The sequence below is a fragment of the Chrysochloris asiatica genome, unplaced genomic scaffold (assembly GCF_000296735.1).
Source record: "Chrysochloris asiatica unplaced genomic scaffold, ChrAsi1.0 scaffold00155, whole genome shotgun sequence".
Taxonomy (NCBI): domain Eukaryota; kingdom Metazoa; phylum Chordata; class Mammalia; order Afrosoricida; family Chrysochloridae; genus Chrysochloris; species Chrysochloris asiatica.
Window position 1 is genome coordinate 740802 of NW_006408673.1, and position 21703 is coordinate 762504.

General features: G+C 37.4%; 2 protein-coding genes across 2 annotated transcripts in view; one reads left to right on the forward strand and one right to left on the reverse strand.

Moving 5' to 3' along the window:
• The window catches only part of TMEM184C (transmembrane protein 184C), a 28514-nt gene extending 12558 nt beyond the window's left edge, over nt 1-15956 (forward strand). The window contains exons 5-10 of the mRNA XM_006870866.1: nt 7690-7764; nt 9744-9837; nt 12504-12616; nt 13963-14062; nt 14528-14699; nt 15396-15956. Of these exons, the coding sequence (XP_006870928.1) occupies nt 7690-7764; nt 9744-9837; nt 12504-12616; nt 13963-14062; nt 14528-14699; nt 15396-15658 (817 nt within the window). The 3' untranslated portion in view covers nt 15659-15956. The remainder of the gene's footprint in view (nt 1-7689; nt 7765-9743; nt 9838-12503; nt 12617-13962; nt 14063-14527; nt 14700-15395) is intronic.
• Nucleotides 15957-17788: 1832 nt separating this feature from the next.
• PRMT9 (protein arginine methyltransferase 9) overlaps nt 17789-21703 on the reverse strand; it is a 35698-nt gene continuing 31783 nt past the window's right edge. Inside the window, exons 10-12 of the mRNA XM_006870867.1 lie at nt 21160-21313; nt 18458-18580; nt 17789-18155 (exon numbers count right to left, since the gene is read on the reverse strand). Of these exons, the coding sequence (XP_006870929.1) occupies nt 17940-18155; nt 18458-18580; nt 21160-21313 (493 nt within the window). The 3' untranslated portion in view covers nt 17789-17939. The remainder of the gene's footprint in view (nt 18156-18457; nt 18581-21159; nt 21314-21703) is intronic.

A 21703-nucleotide genomic window follows, 5' to 3' on the forward strand; every position in this document is an offset into this window, starting at 1 on the left:
GAAGTACTTATAATAGTCTATTTGAGAGTTAAACTAAAGAGGAGGAATGAAATTGGAAAAAGACAGAGAGAATGCCACTAAAGAACCCATTGGACTTGCTCAGTGGAATAATGTAAAAGTTTCAAGCAAAGTTAAGTGTACTTACTATTCAGCGTAGACTTAACCGTTTTAGGAATGGCTTGTACAACAGAGCCACTTAAGTTTTTCCCTATAGCTTCAGTGATAGGAAGCTACCTGGCTTTTTGAGTAGTAAGCTGCTAATATGTTATTTGGACACATAGGTATTGAGTGTATAGTGTGCGCTAGAATATAGGCATATTGTGGTGCACAAAATAGGCATAGACATCATAGTTTGGTTAGTAGAGTTAGGATTTAAGTAAAGATATAAATATATAGTTAGTTACTTCACGTAATACTTTGAAAAGGAAAAAAAATGTTTTTCATTAGTTCTGAAATGTTTTCATTCATTATCTTTGATTTTGCTTTAGTCTGTTCTCTCTTCTGAAATTTGGAATATACATTAGACTACTGACACTAATTTAGATCTGCATGTTATAAAGTTTGCTCATTATAGCCTCAATCTGTTTTACATTCCTGTTTCTTTGTCTCAACCTTTACTATATTCTGTATAATTTCTTCAGAGATAGCTTCCAATTCATTAATCTCTAGCCTTTTTTCTTTTTCTTTTTTACTTGTGAATTGAGTGAAGGTTTGCACACAAGCTCATCAACTTTACATTCAACAAATCATAAACTTTGTTTCATCTCCATATTTAGCCCTCTCCATGCAACAATTTAAGGAGCTTCTGGTAACGTAGTGGTTATGAATCGGGCTGTGAACAGCAAGGTCCGCAGTTCGAAACTACCAGCTGTTCCATGGGAGAAAGATGAGGCTCTCTGCTCCTGTAAAGATGTACAGCCTCAGAACCCTGTACAGGGTTGCTGTGAGTTACAACGGACTCCACAGCACTTAACAACAACTACAATCCAAAAATATGGCTCCCATTTGTAATCTACCTTCCTGCCCCTTCTAAACTCTGTTCTTAGAAATCTGTTGCCCTTTTGATTGTGAATGATTGACCATTCCATGGGAAGTATATCTTGCTAGTGTTTATTTCCACCCCCACCCCACCCCAGTATAAACCTGTCTGCTGCTTGACTGAGAGGAACTCTCATTGTATAGTGGTTATGAGTCAGGCTGCTAACCTCAAGGTCAACAGTTCGAAACTACCAGCTGCTCTGTGAGAGAAAGATGAGGCTTTCTGCACCTGTAAAGATTTACAGCCTTAGAAACCCTATTCAGGGTCACTGTGATTTGAAATCGACTTCACAGCACATAACCACCACCACCACTGTTTGACTGAAAATTGGGCCACAAGGATGAATTCCTTTCCAGACCTGAAAGGTGTTCAAGGGCCATAGTCTCAGGTTTCACCAGTCTCTTTCTGATCAGTAAACACGTTTTTTAATCAGTTTTGAGTTTTGTTTCACATTTTCTCCCACCTTATCCCAGACCCTCTAATCTTTCTCCAGGCAGTTGGTAGTGGTAACCAGGCGCTGTCTACTTTATGTTATATCTATAGATAACATTGTGTAGTAATGACATTTTCAGTGTCAATACGAAGTCTTCCTATCCATGAGCATGGTATATACTTCCATTTTTGTAAATCTCTTTTGGTTTCTTGTAGTGTTTAGTAGTTTTCTTTGTATAGATCTTTTGTTTCCCTGGTTAGATTATTATTTTATTGTTTTGGTGGCTATTGTAAATGGTATTGTTTTCCTAATTTCCTTTTCAGAGCTGTCTTTATTAGTATAGAGGAATCCAACTGATTTTTGTATATTGATGCTATACCCTACTATTTTGCTGAATCTGTCAATGAGTTCCAGTAATTTTCTTATTGAAGCTTTGGGATTTTCAATGTATAGGATTAAATTCTTTGTAAATAGAGTCATTTGCCAGCTTTTAAAAGTATCATCTATTTGAGTATTTACTAGCGGCATAATGGGTTAACACATTGGACTACTAACCATGAAGTCAGCAGTTCAGATGAACCAGCTTCTCCACAGGAAAAAAATAAAGCTTTCTGCTCCAGCAGAGATTTACTTTACAGCCTCAGAGACCCTATACAGGGTCGCTGTGAGTTAGAACCAACTTGACGGCACACAGTCACCACCTCCACCACTTGAGTATTGAATCCAGCTGCACAGTTAACCCTCGGGCTCACATTGACAGCCAACTCATAGAACACTTAGGTCTATTACAGCTCCAACTTAACTTAAATCTGTGAAGGAGCCCTGGTGCATGCAGTACTACAGTTGGTTTGAACTGCAGGGTTGGCAGTTTAAACCCACCAGCTGCTACTTGGAAGACCCTATATAGGGTCGCTTTGAGTCGGAACCGACTCAGCGGCACTTAACAACAACAATGAGGAATATGGGTCAGGAAGCACAGCATGTATATTCAAGGCATTCTTATTCTCATTAAGAGCTCTTTCAACAAGCTGAGGCATAACTTCTAGGTTCCACCACCACATGGCACTTTCGGTTGCAAGAAAAGAAGCTGTTTTGGGAATGAAACACTATAGTACAGAGAACCCAACAGTTCATTCATTCTAATAATCTTCTACTTAAGGGTATGAATGCCAGGCTCACAGTCCTCTCAGGCTAGATGCAATCTCTAAATTAGATTTGTATTACACAGTTTTTCTGATAGAACCAAAAACCCATGGCCACTGAGTCACCTCTGACCCATAGTGACCTTTTCAGGCAGAGTAGAACTGTCCTAGAGGGTTTCCAAGGCTGTAATCACACTGCCATATCTTTCTGTGTAGTGGCTGTTGGTTTCAATAACCACTGGACGAATAAGCTAGCCAGAGCACTTTGGCCTTTTAAGAGGAGAGTCGGGTGTGCTGCTGTAGGATAAGCACTGGACTGCTAACCAAAAGCTTAGTGGTTTAAACCATCTAGTTGCTCTTTGGAAACCCACCCTATACAGGGTTTCTATGAATCAGAACTGATTCAACAGAACTTAACTACAACATAAAGGCTCCCAGGACTTTTTTTCTCTTTGTAGTTGTTTTGGGACTTTTTTGTTTTGTCTGCTTTTTTTCCTTTGTGAATCTTTGCCTACATAAACTGAGCCCAGCAACAGACCAAAAACTATTTTATGCAGAACTTTTGTTTTATCCTTTCAGAGTTATAGTCAATGATAGTCTCTAGAATGATATTTAAATACTGAACTTGAAATAGAGTCCTAAATATAATTAATAGGTTCTGAATACACATGGACATGTGTAATTCATTTACTCCTCACTTTTTCTTCTAGAATTACACAAGAATCTAACTTTTGCTCTATGCTGTGCTCTTCAGAAACTTGAGACTGTACTCAGGGAGACCAGTTGTTATCTAATGTTGCTGTAACAGAAATATTACAAGTAGATGACTTTAAGAACCAGAAATTTATCCTCTCACAGTTTGTTGTTGTTGTTAGGGGCCGTCGAGTCAGTACCTACTCATAGCAACCACATGCACTGCCCAGTCCTGGGCCAACCTCACATCCTTGCTATGCTTGAACCTATTGTGCCAGTCCATCTCCTTGGGCCTCTTCCTGTTTTGTTTTTTTTTTTACAGAACTCTCCACTTTACCAATTATGTTCGTCTCTAGGGACTGGTCCCTTCTGATAATACATCTGAAGTATTAGAGACAAAAGTCTAGCCATCTTGGCTTCCAAGGCACATTCTGACTGTACTTCTTCCAACGCATATATACTCTTTTGGCAGTCTATGGTACTTTTAATATTCTCCTCCAACACCATAACTTAAATGCAATAATTCTTCTACTGTCTTCCTTATCCAGTGTCCAACTATCAAATGTATATGAGGTCATTGAAAATACCATGGGTTGGGTCAAGCACACCTTAGTCCTCAAACTGATGTCTCTTCTCATAAACAATTTAAAGAGGCCTCCTTGTACAGCAGATTTTCCCAATGCAATTGGTCATTTCATTTCTTGACTGCTGCTTGCTTCCATGAGTGTTGATGGTTGATGCGAGCAAAATGAAGTCTTGGACAACTTCAATCTTCTCTTCATATCTTGATGCAATTTATTGGCCCAGTGGTGAAGATTTTTGTTTTCTTTACACTGAGGTGCAAACTATAATGAAGGCTGTGGTCTTTGATCTTCATCAAAGTTCTCTTCGCTTTCAGCAAGCAAGGTTGTGTCATCTGAATATTGCAGGTTGTTAATAAGTCTACCTCCAATCCTGATCCCTCATTCTTCAAATAATCTAGTTTCTCAGATTATGTGCTCAACACACAAATTGAGTAATTTCCTAATTTTAAACCATTCTGTGTTCCCTTGTTCTGTTCAAGCAGCTGCCTCTTGCACTTTGTATAGGTTTCTCATTAACAACAGTTAATGTTCTGGAATACGTATTTTCCGCAATGTTGTACGTAGCTTGTCATGATCGACATAATTGAAAGCCTTTGGATAGCCAATAAAGCACAGATAAACATCTTTCTGGTATTGACTGTTTCAAGATCCACCTGACATCAGCAATGATACCCCTCATTCCACATCTTCTAAATCAGACTCAAGCCTCTGGCAGTTCTCTGTCAATGTATTGTTGCAACCAGTTTTTAATTATCATTAACAAAATTTTACTTGCATGTGATATTCTTCAATGATTTCCACATCTCTCTTTGGAACAGGCACAGATAGCCTCTTTTCCAATCAGTAGGCCAGATAGCTGTCTTCCAAATTTCTTGGCATAAATGAGTGCCTCCAGCACTGCATCAGTTTGTTGAAAGATTTCACTTTGTATTCCACCAATTCCTGGAGCCTTGTTCTTTGCCAGTACCTACAGTGCACCTTGGGCTTCTCACTTCAGTATCATTGATCATGTGCTACCTCTTGAAATGATTCAACAGCGACCATCTCTTTCTCGTACAGTGACTGGTGTATTCTTTGCATCTTCTTTTGATGCTTTCAGCTGATCATTCAATATTTTTCCCATTGTCGCTGTTGTTAAGTGCCTTTCAGTTGAGTCTGACTCAGCAACCCTGTATACGGTTTCCAAGGAACACCTGGTGAGCTTCAACTGCCAAACTTGTGGCTCGAACCAACCTTGCAGCCCAGTGCAATAACACGCAGCACCATACCAGGACTTCTGGAATCCTTTAATATTGCAAGTTGAGGCTTAAATTTTTCCTTCAGTTTCCTTAGCTTGAGAAATACTGAGTGTGTTATTCCTTTTTTGTTTTCTAATTCTAGGTTTTAGCACATATCATTGTAATATTTAACTTTGTCTTCTCAAGGTACCCTTGACATTTTCTATTCAGCTCTTTTACTTCCTCATTTCTTCTATTTGCTATAATATATCTATGCTGGAGAACAAGTTTCAGAGGCTCTTCTGGCATCCATTTTGGTCTTTTCATTCTTTTTTTGTCTTCTTAATAACCTTTTGCTTTCTTCATGTATGATATTCTTGATGTCATCCCACAACTCTTCTGGTTTTCAGTGTCTTATACATCAAATCTTTTCTTCAGATGATCTCTAAATTCAGATGGAATATGTTCAAGGACATATTTTGGCTCTTAAGAACTTGCTTTAGTTTTCTTCAACTTCATCCTGAGCATGCATATGAGCGGTTACTGGTCTGCTGCTGATATAGAGCTTTTCCACCATCTCTTTCCATAGATGTAATCAACGTGATTTCTGTGTGTTCTATCTGGCAAGGTCCATGTGTTTATTTGTCTTTTATGTTGTTTAAAAAAGTTATTTGCAATGGAGAAGTCATTAGTACTGAAAATTCTTTCATGCAATCTCTAGCATCGTTTCTATCACCAAGACCATATTTTCCAACGATTGGTCCTTCTTTTGTTTTTAAGTTTTGCATTCCAATCACCAGTAATTACCAATATATCTTGATTACATATTTGATCAATTTCAGACTGAAGAAGTTGGTAGAATTATTCAGTGTCATCATCACTAACTTTAGTGGTTGGTGTGTAAATTTTAATAATAGTTTTACTAACTGGTTTTCTTTGTAGTGTATAGATATTATCCTGTTACAAACAGCATTGTACTTCAAGATAGATCTTGAAATGTTCTTCTTTTATGATGAATGTGAAGCCAATTTGTCATTCCTGGCATATTAAGCCAGATTTGTCAGATTCTAAAGCGCCAGTACCAGTCCAGTTCATCTCACGAATGCCTAGAATATTGATGCTTATGTGTTCCATTTCTTTTCTGACAGTTTCCAAATTTCCTAGATTCATATTTTGTACATTACACATTCCAATTACTAATGAATGTTTACAGCTGTTTCTCATTTTGAGTTGTGCCCCATCATCAAATGAAGTTCCCCAAAGGCTTTACTCCATTCATGTCATGATGGTCACCTCTACTTTGAGAAGGCAGCTCTTCCCCAGTTGTATTTTGAGTGCCGTCCAACCAGAGGGATTCATCTTCCAGCACTATATATGGCAGTATTCTGGTACTTTTCCTCAAATTTCAATATCCTAATGATGACACTATTCATAAGGTTTTTAATAACTAAGTATTCAGAAATAGTCCATCTGTCTTTCTTCCTAGTCTTAGTCTGGAAGCTCAGCTGAAACCTGTCTCACAGTCTGGGAGGCCAGAAATCCAAATTCAGAGTGCCGGCTCTAGGAGAGGGCTTTGTTTCTTTCAGCATCTATGGGTCCAGTATTCCTTGAAGAGCTCCATACACCCTGGCAACAGTGTTTCCCTCTATCTAGGAGGTCCAAAGGATGCACTCCACTCCCAGCTCTTCTATCTTGATGGTGGTGGTGGTGGTGATGGGCCATGGAGTTGTTTCCGACTTATAGTGACTCTGTACAGGGTTTCCGAGGCTGTAAATCTTTATGGGAGCAGAATGCCTCATCTTTCTCCTGCAGAACAGCTGGTAGTTTCGTACTGCTGACCTTGAGGTTCACAGCCTGAATGGTAACCACTACGCTACCAGAGCTCCTTCTGTCTTAATGGTTGTTGTTGTTAAGTGCCATCGAGTCATTTCTGACCCATAGCGATCCTGTATAGGGTTTCCAAGGAGCATCTGGTGAGCTTGAACCACCACCAACAACCTTGCAGTTCAAACAGCTTTGCAGACTGGTACATTAACCCACAGCACCACACCAGGACTCGCATCTTGCAATGAGCATCTTGATGGTAGTAGGTCCTTTTTAGCTGAGCTCATTGCTCTCCTTTTATATCTCAAGGAAATGACTCAAGATACAACCCAATCCTCATTATAACATCATAGAAATGTGGATTTACAACACATTAATTACATCAGAACAAAGCAAATCATATCAAACCAGTCATGTGGGCGATTGCATCGAATTGAGCTCATCATGGAAGTGAGAACTACATCTTAACTGTTACATGACTGAGAACCCTCGTCTGGCCAAGTTGACACAAATCCTTAACTATCACAGAGACCTTTCAGAAGATTTAGTTGTCAGATATTACTCATACATATTGTCATGCTTAGTAAATAAAGAAGACAATGTTCAAAATGGTAGCTAGTGTGCTTGCCACCATCTATATTCTTCTCCCTTTCTGCTATTCTGAAGAACTCAATTGAAAGAATTATGGTTAATTGTGACATCATCTGCCTAAAAAGATTTTAAATAATTAAAATGATAAATTTGCTTTCTTTTGCAGAGTATTGCTTTTTAGATGCAAACTGGGCGTATTACAGTATACTGTTGTCAGACCATTCACCACCATTGTTGCATTGTAAGTATACAGAATTGAAATAAACATTTTTTTAAATCCTCATGCTTTTATTTTTACTGGTGTTTGAAACAGTTGAGTAGGAACACATATAAAGAACATAATTGTTTATGTTGTAGGTCTATTCTACTGTACATTAAACGGTATGTAGCGGTCCTGTTCTATTAAAATAAGGTAACTATTTGTAGGCAAAGAATCACCACAGCATCCTTCTAAATAGCATACATTCTGTATCTTTAAAATGCTTTCTTATGTAAGTGTTCATACAGCTATATAGAAACCTCGATTGGATGAAATTAAAGTATGTTACTTTAGGTTAAACACATCATTTTATTTTCAATACAATTAATTTAGAAGTATATTTAAAGTACTATACTCCAATATGGAGTACAGGTGTGGAGCTCTGGGTTAATTAATGTGCTGGACTACAAGGTCACTTTGAACTGCAAGGTTGTCGGTTCAAGTTCACCTGCCACTCCTCAGAAACCCTATACAGGGTCGCTGTGAGTCAGAACTGACTCGATAGCACTTAACACCAACAACAACACCCTCCAATGCAGAAGTCATATTTTCCTTTTTTAAAACTCCTCTCAAGGCTTGAGACTTAAGGTAAAATGGCATTATCATTAAGCTATAAGGTTAAACTACTTTTTTAAAGTTAAAAAACATCAAATAATTTAAAGAAGGAGGTGGTTGCATGTTTTTCTCCTAGTCATAACTAACATTCTGCAAGTTCACAGAGGAAGAACAGAAAGACAGGTAAAGGAAGCCTGTGCTGCTTTATTCTGCCTTTGAGTTAGCAATCAGTTAACCTTAGAATTAGCAACTATATGCCTTAAAACGAAGACTCATTCACTTCTTTATGAAGACATACTGTATTTCTCTCCAGTTTAAAAACTGGGAGAAGCATGCAGATTAATACTGATGGTAATGTCTCTGCTTAGGTGAATCTGAATCTTTGTAAAATTTACCTCCAAATGAGTTTAGGAGAACAGTTTACAGCTTGCAATTACAGACCTGTATGATATGTGTTTAAAAAATAAACTTTTCAAAATTATTTTCTTGTTGTCGTTAAGTGCCATCGAGTTGGTTCCGACCCATAGCGATCCTATATAGGGTTTCCAAGGAGCAGCTGGTGAGCTTGAACTGCTAACCTTGTAGTTCAAATGGCTTTGCAGTCTGGTACATTAACCCCGAGCGCCACACTAGTACATGCTGTCAAATCTGTCCCAGCTTATAGCAACCCTGTACAGGGTTTCTGAAGGTGTACATCTTTGCTGAAGCAGAAAGCCTCATCTTTATCCCGCGGATTGACTGGTGGTTACCCTACAGAACTACTGCACGCAATGACTTTTCCAAAATTTGACAGCTTAATTTTTAAAATAAACTAATTTTATGCATGTGTCTCATTTTGGATTTCCTACAAGTTGGAGGAATAATTCTATGGCACTGCAGGATAATGCATTAGACCATAAGGTTGGTTTGAACTCTGCAAGGTCAGCAATTCAAACCAATAAGCCACTACTTGAAAATCCCATATAGAGTTGCTATAAGCCAGAACCAACTTGACAGCACTTAACAACAACAACGTTTATAGAAAAAAATTATTTGGATATATTTTGAATCACTTATGTGACCAAAACCAAGTGGCCCTTAAAGGATCCTTCAAATGAACTACTTCGAAATTTAAATATTGTTGTCCATGCTGTATTATAAAATACATTTTAATTTGGTTAATTGTAAAGTCAAGTCCTAGTGGCACAATGGTTAGGTGCTCAGCTACTAACAAAGGTTGGCAGCTCAAATAAGCATAGGAGATAAGACTGGGCGATCTGTTCTGTAAAGATTTCAGCCTGTGAAACCCAGTAGGGCATGTTTGCTTGCTTTGCCCTGTAGGATTGCTATGAAATGGAATCGACACAGCTGCATATAACAATCATGAAGTTGTGTGATTTTAACTTTTTTTTTTTTTTTTAATTAAGAATCTGTGAGCTGCTTGGTGTATATGATGAAGGGAATTTTAGCTTTTCAAATGCTTGGACTTACTTGGTTATAATAAACAACATGTCACAATTGGTGAGTAAATATTCATTTTTCTTAATTGTACTGTGTGTCTGTAACTGAATTTTCTTAGGGAAAGTTATTAGAACAAATTAAGTTTTTATTCTTGAAATTTTATTTGGGGAGGAACTTGAAACTTCATTATACGTCTTTATGAATATTATGAGGGGGATTCAAAAAGTTCTGGGAAAATGAAATGAAAAAATAATGGAATTTTCCTGTGAACTTTTTGAAGCTCCCTTGCATATAAGGATAAAATAGTATCTTTGTTATTTATTTGGTGATGTAGACTAAATAAATAGTAGTAAATTGTGATTTTTTTTTTTGAAAGCTTAAATTGGCTTTCTTTTCAATAATTCATACACATTTTGTTTTGTGATATCGATCACAATCACTAATGTAACAACACTCTTTCCACTTCGTCCCTTCATCCTTCTTGCCAGCTGAGCTTTATTCTTGGGCACATGCTGCCCTTTTGGTCTTGTGTGGTTGGCTTTGTTCACTTTGTAGACTGAAAGCTGAGCCATGGGTGGAGTGGGGTGGACATGGATGAGTTTACTTCCAGGCTTCCATAGTCTTGGGGATTCTGCCAGTCTCTATCAGACCAAAGCCTGGTTTTGTCCTACATTTTTCTCCCACTCTTTCTGGGAACTCGTTCTGTGATTCCTTGTAAGCAGTCAGTCAGCAGTGGTAGCCAGATAGTATTTAGTTCTGATCTCAAGATTGTGGAGGCTGGAGTTCACATGGCCCCTTAGTCATTTGGACTGATTGTTTCCTTGCGTCTTTGGTTTTCTTCAGTCTGTGCTCCAGATAGGGAGAAAACATAAGTTGCATCTTAAATGATCACTCACAAGCTTTTAAAACCCATTGATACTCACCAAAGTAGGATGTCTTTCTGGACTGTATGCAAGTTGACCTTAGTGTACCCCGAGACTATCGTCCTGAGCCCACAGGCAACTCATTCTTTTAAGATGTATGGTTATGGCAAAAAAGTTTTCTCAACTTTGCCCCTTTAATGCTTTACTCTATTCATGGGTATATTTCCAGTACTTATATACATGCACAAATATAAAAGTATTCTCTGTCAAATCTGTCTCTATTTGTGGGTGTATTCCCATTTGTCATGGTGACTTAGACCTTGACCTGTTGGTCATTCCTGTTTGTTTCCGGTACTCTCTGCAGTTGTATGGGTATATCATTTTTTTTTTTAAATGCACATCTAGGCGTATTCAGTGCAAGAAAACATCTAATTACAACAAGACATTACAATGTTGGACTCAAAATGTAATAAAACTCTCTGCTGTTATTTAGAATTTAAGAAAAAGTAAAAGTGTAAATTCAAAAAATATATATTTTACAAACTGAAATTCCCTTAAAAAGGTATCTGATCTTACCAATTTAAAGATGTGTATTTTCTTTTAAAATTTTGGTTAAAGCTTTCAACAAAACAATAGTTGAAATATGACTTGCATGCTTTGTATTAGAATATTATTTATAAAGTTTCCACACATTAGTATTTTTTAAAACTAGTAATTCCTTCTATTGAAATGTGTATAAAGAAATGATAAGTATTTTTGATTTGGATATCTTTGTAGATAAAGTCTGTTTTTTATAATAGCAAAAAAGCTGAAAATATTCTTAAAGCTCCTGATGGAGTCTGGTTAAATACATTGTGGTCCTTTCACCTGCCAAAATATCATGCACTTATTAAAACTACTCTTTATAAAACATAAAAAACCACAAAGTAGTTTGTTAGAAGCAGCAGCCAGCCAAATTATTTAGTTAATGATTTGTTAAGTGCCATCGAGTCTGTTCCAACCCATAGCGACCCTGTGTCAGAATTCCGAGTACCTGGTGGATTTGAACTGTGACTTGTGGTTCGCAGCCCAGTGCTTATCCTAGGAGCCCTAGTCAACAGTACACTATTTTTTACAAGTGATTTCTAGAACTAATGTCTTAAGCATTTATTTTAAAAAGTAAATTCAGGTAGACTGTTGCCCTGATGTGGCGCTCAAAAGTATTTGATTCTCTCAGATTTCATGATCACAAGTTTATTGAAATTATACTTATTTTGTGTTTCCTTAGCAATGTTATATAAGACTCATTAAATCAGTCATTGTTTTCTTTGGCTGTTTTAGGTGAACACATTTATAAGGAGGAAGGTCGGTGGTTCAAGCTCACCAGCTGCACCTCAGAAACCCTATCTATACATTAGTATGTTCTGGAGTCCTGGTGTGGTGCTATAGGGAAAGCCCTGGAGTGTTAACCGCAGTATTGGTGATGCATACCCACCAGCTGCACCTCAGAAACCCTATACAGGGTTGCTATGAGTCAGAACTGACTCAACAGCATTAGTATGTTACAAAGCATCGCTGTTTAGAACTGTCATGTAATTTATCAATGTTAAGTGCCATCAAATTGATCTGTATGGGGTTTCTAAGGAGTGGCTCATGGATTTGAACCAAACAGTCTTGGAGTTAGCAGCTGAGTGCTTATCCTACAGTGCCACACCAGGACTAAATTACAAATAGTATATAAGTAGCATATAAATAGTAAGCTAATTATTTGTGTGCTAATCTAAAAAATAGTGTAATGAATCCTGGAATTGCCTGAACATCACTGTGTATTTCTGTTACCATATGTAATGCTATTGAAGAACTTTAACCGTTACTTGTTTCTAGTTTGCCATGTATTGCCTCCTGCTATTTTATAAAGTACTAAAGGAAGAACTCAGTCCAATCCAACCTGTTGGAAAATTTCTGTGTGTAAAGCTGGTGGTTTTTGTTTCTTTTTGGTAAGTGTTGCTTTCTCTTAAATATTCTCATTTTCTAAGGGCAGTAAAACTGTTTATTAGGGAGGACTTTTTTAATTAGTCTTCCTAAAAAGACCAGTAACTGTTCATTGATGGATTCCAATTTGTGGCACCCCTTTATACATCAGAGAAGAACTGTGGTTCTCCATAGGGTTTTCAATGGCTGAGTTTTCTAACGTAGATCTCCAGGTCTTCCTTCCTGAGGCACCGCTGGGGAGATTCAAACCATCAACCTTTCTGTTAACAGCAGAACTCACTGTTGTCACCCAGAGACTCCAAAATATCAAAAGGCCTTTACAAGTTTATCCCTTTAGCTCCTTTAAGTTCTGTTTACAATAAAAATGTTTTTAAGCAGAAAGCAAAACTAACAAGGAGACTGGGGCACTGAAATAAATATACCATGTTTATTAAGAAGCAGTAATACAAAAAACAAAAAGAAAATGCCAGAAATCACACTACCAGAAAGAATGATTTGCATTTCCGGTGCAAATGTCGTATATAAAACTCCACAAAAATGGTTTCGTACTATAAAAGCTTGTATAACTTAGCAGTATGTTCAGTAAATTGTGGTTTAGTTCATCAACAATAAAGAGAATTACTAATTTGGGGAAGAGGGCGTTATTTGCGTAGTATTCTCATGTGTGGATATAACTCTGTAATCAATGTCCTATTGACATTTAAGTTATTCCTAAAATTTTCACCATTACAAGCAACATTGAAGTGAATTTTCTTATATATATAACTATGAACCTGGACTCGTAACCCTAGATTTGCTTGAAACATGTTAGCATGACTCCTTATTAGTTAGACCCCTTCTTTGTCTCTAGATTCAGTACTTCAAACAAGACTGAATCATGTTACATGTGTAAACATATTTTAAATGTATGCATTGGCTATGTGTAAGAATACTTTTAATTACTTGTGCATACTTTTAAAACAAAAAAGGATTCTTGGGCTAATCGGAATTCATCTGATGAAACTGTAGTTGCTGTTGTATTGTTGTTAAGTGCTGTGGAGGAGTCAGTTAACGATTTATGGTGACCCTGTAGTTTCCAAGGAATGGCTAGTGAGTTTGAGCTGCCAATCTTGTGGTCCAGAACGACCTTGGGGTCTAGTGTAGTAGCCTCCACCACCACACCTGGTTTCTGTGTCTTCCCATAGTATAAAGAAAGTGCCCCGTTTCTAAATGTTGTAAAGGCAGGTAGCAGTGGTTGGTGGTGGTCCACAGGTTGCATTGGGGTTTAGCTGTTTTAAATGATGTATTTTTAAAACAACTGCTCATTTTATGCTTGATATAGATTTGGCGTTTACCTTTTCCTAACATATAGGCAAGCAGTAGTTATTGCTTTGTTGGTAAAAGTTGGCGTTATTTCTGAAAAACATACATGGGAATGGCAAACTGTAGAAGCTGTGGCTACAGGACTCCAGGTAAGAAGTGTGCTATAACTAACTCTATAGAACTTTACTGTTTGTTCAACTATTTCCCATAATCTGTCTACCAAACCTGACAACATTTAGGCCAGGCAGCTTCCAATACCCTCACTCACGGGAGACCTAGAGAAGTTCCCTGTAACTTACAGGAGAGCCAGAAGTAGAACCAGGATTCTGTTATTCCTAAGGCCATTTCGATTTCTACATTTTTCCTTTTAGTCTTTGGGCAGTGGGTTAAGGATGCATTGGTTGTGCTTTGCTAAGAAATACGTTATTGATGAAGTATATAGATGTAAGTATTCTTTTTTATAAGACATCAAAGATCATTACTTATGAAACATTTTCAGAAAGTGAATATAATTTTTTTTTAAAGTTGTTGAGTTCTTTTTGAAAATTGAGAGCTTCTCCTATACTTGGAAACCAGATTTAAACAAAGATGGTTAAATGTGTTTGTTGTTGTAGGACTTTATTATCTGTATTGAGATGTTTCTTGCTGCTATTGCTCATCACTACACTTTCTCATATAAACCGTATGTCCAAGAAGCAGAAGAAGGCTCGTGCTTTGATTCTTTTCTTGCTATGTGGGATGTTTCAGATATTAGAGATGATATTTCTGAACAAGTAAGACACGTTGGTAAGTACCGACCATTTAATTCATCCAGATAGGTAATTTCTCAGGTAATTTCTCTGAATAAGACATTTTGTTGTCAAGTGCCATCACGTCGGTCTTGACTCATAGCAACCCTGTATGGGGTTTCCAACAAGTAGCTGGTGGGTTTGAACCTCCAGCTTTGAGGCTAGCAGTCCAGTGCTTATCCTACAATACCACACCAGGACTTCAGTAGTGTACTTTAACTATTTAAGAGATGAAAGGACTGTGAGACTGCACCATCCTAGAGGTTCTTCCCATTGGAGGTGGTGGGTGACTAGTTTGTTTTTAGAATATTGTCATGTACCCTGGAATTGGTTCTGACTCATAGCAACCCTGTACAGGGTTTCTGAAGGGTCTCATCTTTCTCCCACAAAGGTTTTAAAACGTCTTATCTTTTTCTCACAAAGCAGCTGCTAGGCTCGAACCAGACTTTGTGGTTCGTAATCCAGTGCTTATCCTTTAGTGCCACCATACTATTTTCAGAATGTTGTTGTTGTTTAAGTGCAGTAGAGTCAGTTCCGACTTACAACAACTCTACTTCCAAGGAGCAGCTGGTGGGTTTGAACTGCCCACCTTGAGATTCACAGTCCAGTGCTGGTCCTACAGGAGTCCCTTTTTAGAACAGTTTTTCATGGTAAAATAACTTGTGGCTAACATGGAAACTGTATTTCTTTAAAGGAAGGACAGTCATGGGACATCCTAGGAAAAAATTTTTTCCTGAGGATCAAGATCAAAATGAACATACAAGTTTATTATCGTCGTCATCACAAGATGCAATTTCTGTTGCCTCTTCTATGCCATCTTCACCCATGGGTCACTACCAAGGGTTTGGACACACAGTGACCCCCCAGACTACACCAACTGCATCTAAGAGACCTGATGAACTGTTTAATGACTTGACAGAAGAAAAAGCACCTTCAGATAAATCTGTGGCCTCATGAACAGTAGATGCAGCAAACTGCGCTATTACCATGCTATTTCATTACCTGGTATCCCATTGCTCAGGATTTTGTGCTTGGGACAAGTCATACATGATGGACAGTTCCAACATGAAGATCGGTGAAGGCCAAGTACAACAATTGAACTTATATAATTATGTTTTATATGTAAGTCTAAATTCCCTAGAATTCGACTTGATTTTTTAACACTAGAATATTACATACTCATATAGTAGAAAATGACTCCAACTAAATGTTCCTGATATTACATTGCTTCATCAAGAGGATGGGCATTTTTTTTAAAAAATGCTTTCTACCATTGCTGCATGAACATAATGCTTTGGATTTAGCAGAAAGCGTAATTCAGAAACATGAAGTAGTGGAACCTAATCATGTGCCATATAAGCTAATAATTATTTCTCTATTTCTCAACTGGATGTCTTTCAATAAATAAATAAGAATTTATCATTTATTTTCTGCAACTTTTTGTCTCTCATTCTTCAAAACATAAGCCCTTAATGTTTTAATCAAAATGAGAGGGAGCTTAAAAGTTATATAACTGCACCTACTCCTCACTTATCCACTATCATCTTATCTGGCTTTATGACAGCAGTAAAAAAATCTATCCAACTCTTTCGTGAATTAATGATGTATATCTGCTAAGTAATGAATGGTAAAGTGAGAGGAGAGAGTAAATACTGGCTGTAATGGTTAAGGTTATGTCTCAACTTGACTGGACTGATTCTCGATGATTTTGTTATTGTTAGGTACCATCAAGCCGCTATCAACTCATGCAACCCTATGCACAACAGAACGAAATATTGCACAGTCTTGCACCAACCTCACAAGCATTGCTACAATTGAGCAAATGGCTGCTGCCACTGTGCTCAATGATTTTGGGAGTTAGGTAATGATGTGGTCATCCTCATTTTCACATGACTACATCGATAAGTGAGGAGTAGTAGCTATGGGTAATTTACCTTATCTTATATTCCTAGTAGGAGAAATATCTAGAAGCTAATCTTACAACACCTAAGTATCTAAAGGTCATATATGCAATACAGTTAGTAGGTGAATAGAGGTATCCATAGCTTTGAGATGAAAAGAATAAACTGGATAGATGACCAAAAGAATAAATAAGAAACTTGTGATAGAAATGTAGTCCGTTTTTACTTGGTGCTATTAAAGATGGCAACAAACATAGATTTTGGCTCAGTATTCTTGTTCTTAGTTCTTTATAATTATTAAACCACAGCCAGAAAACATATAGATGTTATTTGGAAGAATAAGAAAATTACTTAGGATGGTGTTTTTCTGTTAGCTAGTCAATGGATGATGTTTAGTTTAATAATGAAAATACTGAAAGTACCAGAAAAGTTATGTCACATATAACAAGGGAAGCAAGGGTAAGTATTGCTTCTCAAAAGCCCCTTCTTTATATATTCATGTATATGTGTACACACACACATTTCTACTGGTTCACAATAATTAAGGACAAAGTCTTTATTCTGTCTATTATAAACTAAACATTTCTATCAAAACTGGAGGTTAGTTATGTTAAGAAGGTATATTTATGAATGTTACAAGCATCTTCCTTATTAATCTGATTTCAAAACTGTAAAAACTGGACATATATATTTCTTACAGTACATCAAATAAAAGATGAAAGAAAAAAAAAATGTCATCAACTTTCTAATTTCCTTGCTTAAAATAGACCAGAAAAATGCTGCTTTTCCTGATGATTTTTTCCCCTAACTCCTGTAACTGTCTATTATTACCACTTAAATTTCTCTTTTCCATTTTGCATGCCCCTAACAAAACCCAAGAAGGTATCTGAGTTATTTAAGGGAACAAGCTTGGCATTTACAAGTAGCCATATCTCTTGGGGTCAGTGGAAGCCTACATTTGGATGTTCTCCAGCTACAAATTGGGATTTAAGAAAACAGGCTAAAATGCCTAAAATAAAGTTTAGCTTTTTTTATCAATACTTGACAATAAGGGTGAGACTATAAAAATCCCTATCTTTAGTTCAGCAGAATTTAATATATAATAGAATCAAGCAATAAAAATGAATTTAAAATTTCCTCATTAGAAAAACAAATGACAGTACTTTCCAAAAAGTAACCTTGTAGCAATATTTTTATTACAATGAAGTGTTAACGTCACGTTTTTTTAATCCTCAACTATTAACGAGTTATTTTTTTATTACCTCATTTTATGATTAATTCAAACCTGAGAGTTTCCACTTGCTGCATACCTAAACAGTTTTATGCTGAACTGCTGTTCATTGCTTTACTGTGATGCTGACATTACTTCTGTGGTGCTGAACATTTAATACAAGTTCCTCTCCCATCTCCACCTGGATGGGATTGTCTAAAACCACCGCAGCTTGTTTCCAGTGGGAAGCTTCACTTGATGTATCCAACCTAATCTCTTCATCAAGATACATATGATACCAAAATGGAATGGCAGTCACTCGTCCAGATTTACAAATGTGTACCTGTGAAAATGAAGAAATTAATGAAAACTTTAAACAATGCTATCAGGGTAAATTTAAACAACGCTATCAGAGTAGACTTGGATAAAGAAATCATTTTTCTCTGTCAATTTTGAATACAAAATTTTAGAAAGTCAATCACCTGATTCAAATTTGTAAACACCAACCTATTTTCTTTACTTTTATACAAACTTATATCTGTATTTTGTCTAAGAAATGGATAAATTTCATATGTTGAAAGTGGCTGAAACATTTACATAAAGTGTTAAAATAATAAGAACAATTATTTTGCATGTTGTCCTTACCTTTACTTCTCTGCTGGAGGTATTCAAATATGGGGTCATCAAATCTAGTCTTAAAAGTTCCACAGGCTTGCTTAAAGGAATACAGGGCAATGAAGACAGGTCCAAAAATGCATGTATAGGTACCTAGAAAAAGTCAAATTCTTTTCATTTTTACTCACTTCAAAGTGTACTCAAGCACTTTAAAAAGTGCTTGCTTGTATTTGGCTCAGTATTATACGGGACTTTTTATCTATTGTAAGCTGTTGAGTCGTTTCTCATAACAACCCTGTATAGAGCTGATGGGTTTGAACTACTGACCTTGCAGTTCTTAAGTGCCGTGGAGTCGGTTCTGACTCATAGCGACCCTGCACAGGGTTTCCAGGGCTGTAAATCTTTACGGGAGCAGAACGCCTCATCATTCTCCCGCGGAACCGCTGGTAATTTCAAACTGCTGACCTTGTGGTTCACAGCCCGATTCGTAACCACTACGCCACCAGAGCACCTTGCAGTTACCAATCATTTAATTCCCACATCAACCTTAAAGCCTAAGGGGTTTCATTATTACAAAGTTATAGGAAGAATGAACACCAAGGTTTAGGCAGGTTTTAGTAATTTGCTGATTCTAATTACCTAGAAGCAACTTCACTTGAACGAGAGAGCATGTTCAATTTTAAGCCAAATTGTTAAAGAGCCGTCGAGTTGGTTCTGACCCATAGCAATCTATGGGGTTTTCAAAGAGGAGAACATAGAGCCAACTAAGCAAAAAACACATTAACTGCTTAATTTTTTGAGAGATGTTAAATTCAGTCAAGCAACATTGCTGTGAATTTCAATCGGAAAAAGCTTATTTTTATGGGGCTAATGGAGTCCTGGTGTGATGCTACGGGTTAATGCATCAGACTGCAAAGCCATTTGAACTGCAAGGTTGGCAGTTAAAGCTCACCAGCTGCTCCTTGGAAACTCTATACAGGGTCGCTATGGGTCAAAACTGACTCAATGGCACGTAACAAAAATGGTTCTCACAATCTTGGGTATTTAATAAAATCATCTGGTGAGCTTTTAAAAAGCCCAATTCTCAGGTCACACCCCTGACCAATCTGGAATTGGGATCCAAGTATCTGCACTTCTAAAACTCCCTAAATATTTCCAATATTTAATCCAAAAGTTGAAAACCACTGCTATTAAGTATTCCATCAAGTCCTCTTTCCTCTGTAAAATATTAACAAATCAACTTTCATGATGAAACAGGACAGATACCCCTCCCTGGGCATCCCTGAAGGAATCCAACCTTCCCTATCCATAAAAAAATCACAGTGACCCCAATACCATCTTCACAACTCCTCATTATGCTCTTTATGCCTATATATTCAGCCACCAAGAAGCCACCTCTCCTAGTCTGTGCTCTAATCCCCACACAACTCTACCCTACCCATCCCTCATAATCTATCCCCACTATTCTGATTTCTCAGCCTGGCCTATAGGTTACTACAGTTTTTGCTAATTTCTTCTCTCTTCCCAACCTTTGAGTTCTCTAGAGCTCAGTGCTCTCAGCCTTTCTACATACATTAAAAATGATTTCATCCAGTCTTACAGTTTTGGGAGTTCTGGTGTGGCGCTGTGGGTTAATGTGCCAAACTGCAAAGCCGTTTGAACCGCAAGGTTGGTGGTTCAAGCTCACCAGCTGCTCCTTGAAAACCCTATACAAGGGTCACTATGGGTAGGAACCAACTTGACGGCACTTAACAACACAGTTGACCCTTGAACCAATGCCAAGGGCACTGATTCCTCTTGCAGTCAAAAATCCACATATAGCTTTTGACTTCCCCAAAAACGTTTTAACTACTGCTAACCTACTGCTGACCTTAGTGATAACATAGACAGCCAATTCACACATAAATTGTGTGTTACATGTATTATTACTGTACCCACATATAAGCTTATTCTCAATATGAGACAAAATACAAGGTTTTGGTCCCTGTTGGCACAGTTGCAGTGACAGCTTCACAAATTCCCTTTATTTCCTTTTCTTGTTTTTTCAATGGCCTTTACTTCTGGATCCACTTCTCTTGAAATGCCAGAAACTGCAGCTACAGACCTCAATATATGGTACATATCAAGCAATTCAACTTTTTTCTAGTAATGCCATAACTTTTTTCTGCTTGAGAGCACTTCCAACGTCACAAGTGGATCCCTGGTTTTATTCAAGGTTTACGGCATTGCACTAACCACGATGAAAAATGCACGAGAACTGCAAGAGATCACCATACAGTGACACTTACTGGAGCAACAAACTGCTCACACAGAGTGATGAACTAGTCACACAAAGCTAATTGGTGTCGCATAGTGTTTTACGATAAATCCACATATAAGTGGACCTGTACAGTTCAAATCTGTGTTGTTCAAGGATCAAGTGTACACGCTACTGACTATCAAAGATCTAGCCCCCGCTGCACCCCAGTCCCAGCCCTATTATACAAACTGATCTTCCTATTTTCCCCTTAAGAGTAAATGGTAAACATCTTTCCATTTACTAGACCTAGACAACAAAAGCGTCTTCTTTCTAATACTCCACAACCTAAAAAATGATAGAATCCCTTGCCTATTCTAATGTTTAGGTTGATTTTAACTGTAACTTCCTTTGCTCTAGGAAACTGATTATCATTCACATCCACATAAACTACACAGTGACCAGACAGAACTACAGAGACAGAAGGTACACTTACCTGAAACTGGTTAATGAAAGGTGCTATATTTACTCCAAGAGTACGTTCTGTTCCTTGAACAGCACTCTCTTCTACCAGTATCTCTGATTCTACAAGGAACCCCAACATCACGACATACTGAGGAAAGATCTTGCCTCCAGATTGTAGCAAACACCTAGAGAAAGTAAAATGTTTGAGTTTGATCCCCTATAAATACTAATAAGTAAGGGTCATAATGAATTAGCTATAGACTGCATACAAATAGTCTAATTACCTTTAAGTTATTGGCAGGACAGTAAACCACAACAAAGAATTTCCCAATAAATTAAAGTGACTGTTGAGAAAAATGACCATACTGCTGGATAGATACGTCATTAGGTTCAGGCAAGAGTCATCAATGAATGCTAAAACTAGTGAATGAAAGAATGATCAGGAAAAGGATATTTACATACTCTCAAAGTTGTTATTGTTGTCGTTATATGCCATCGAGTGGGTTCCAACCCACAGCAACCGTGTACAGGGTTTCTGAGGAGTGGCTGGTGAACTTGAACCAGCGGTTCAACTG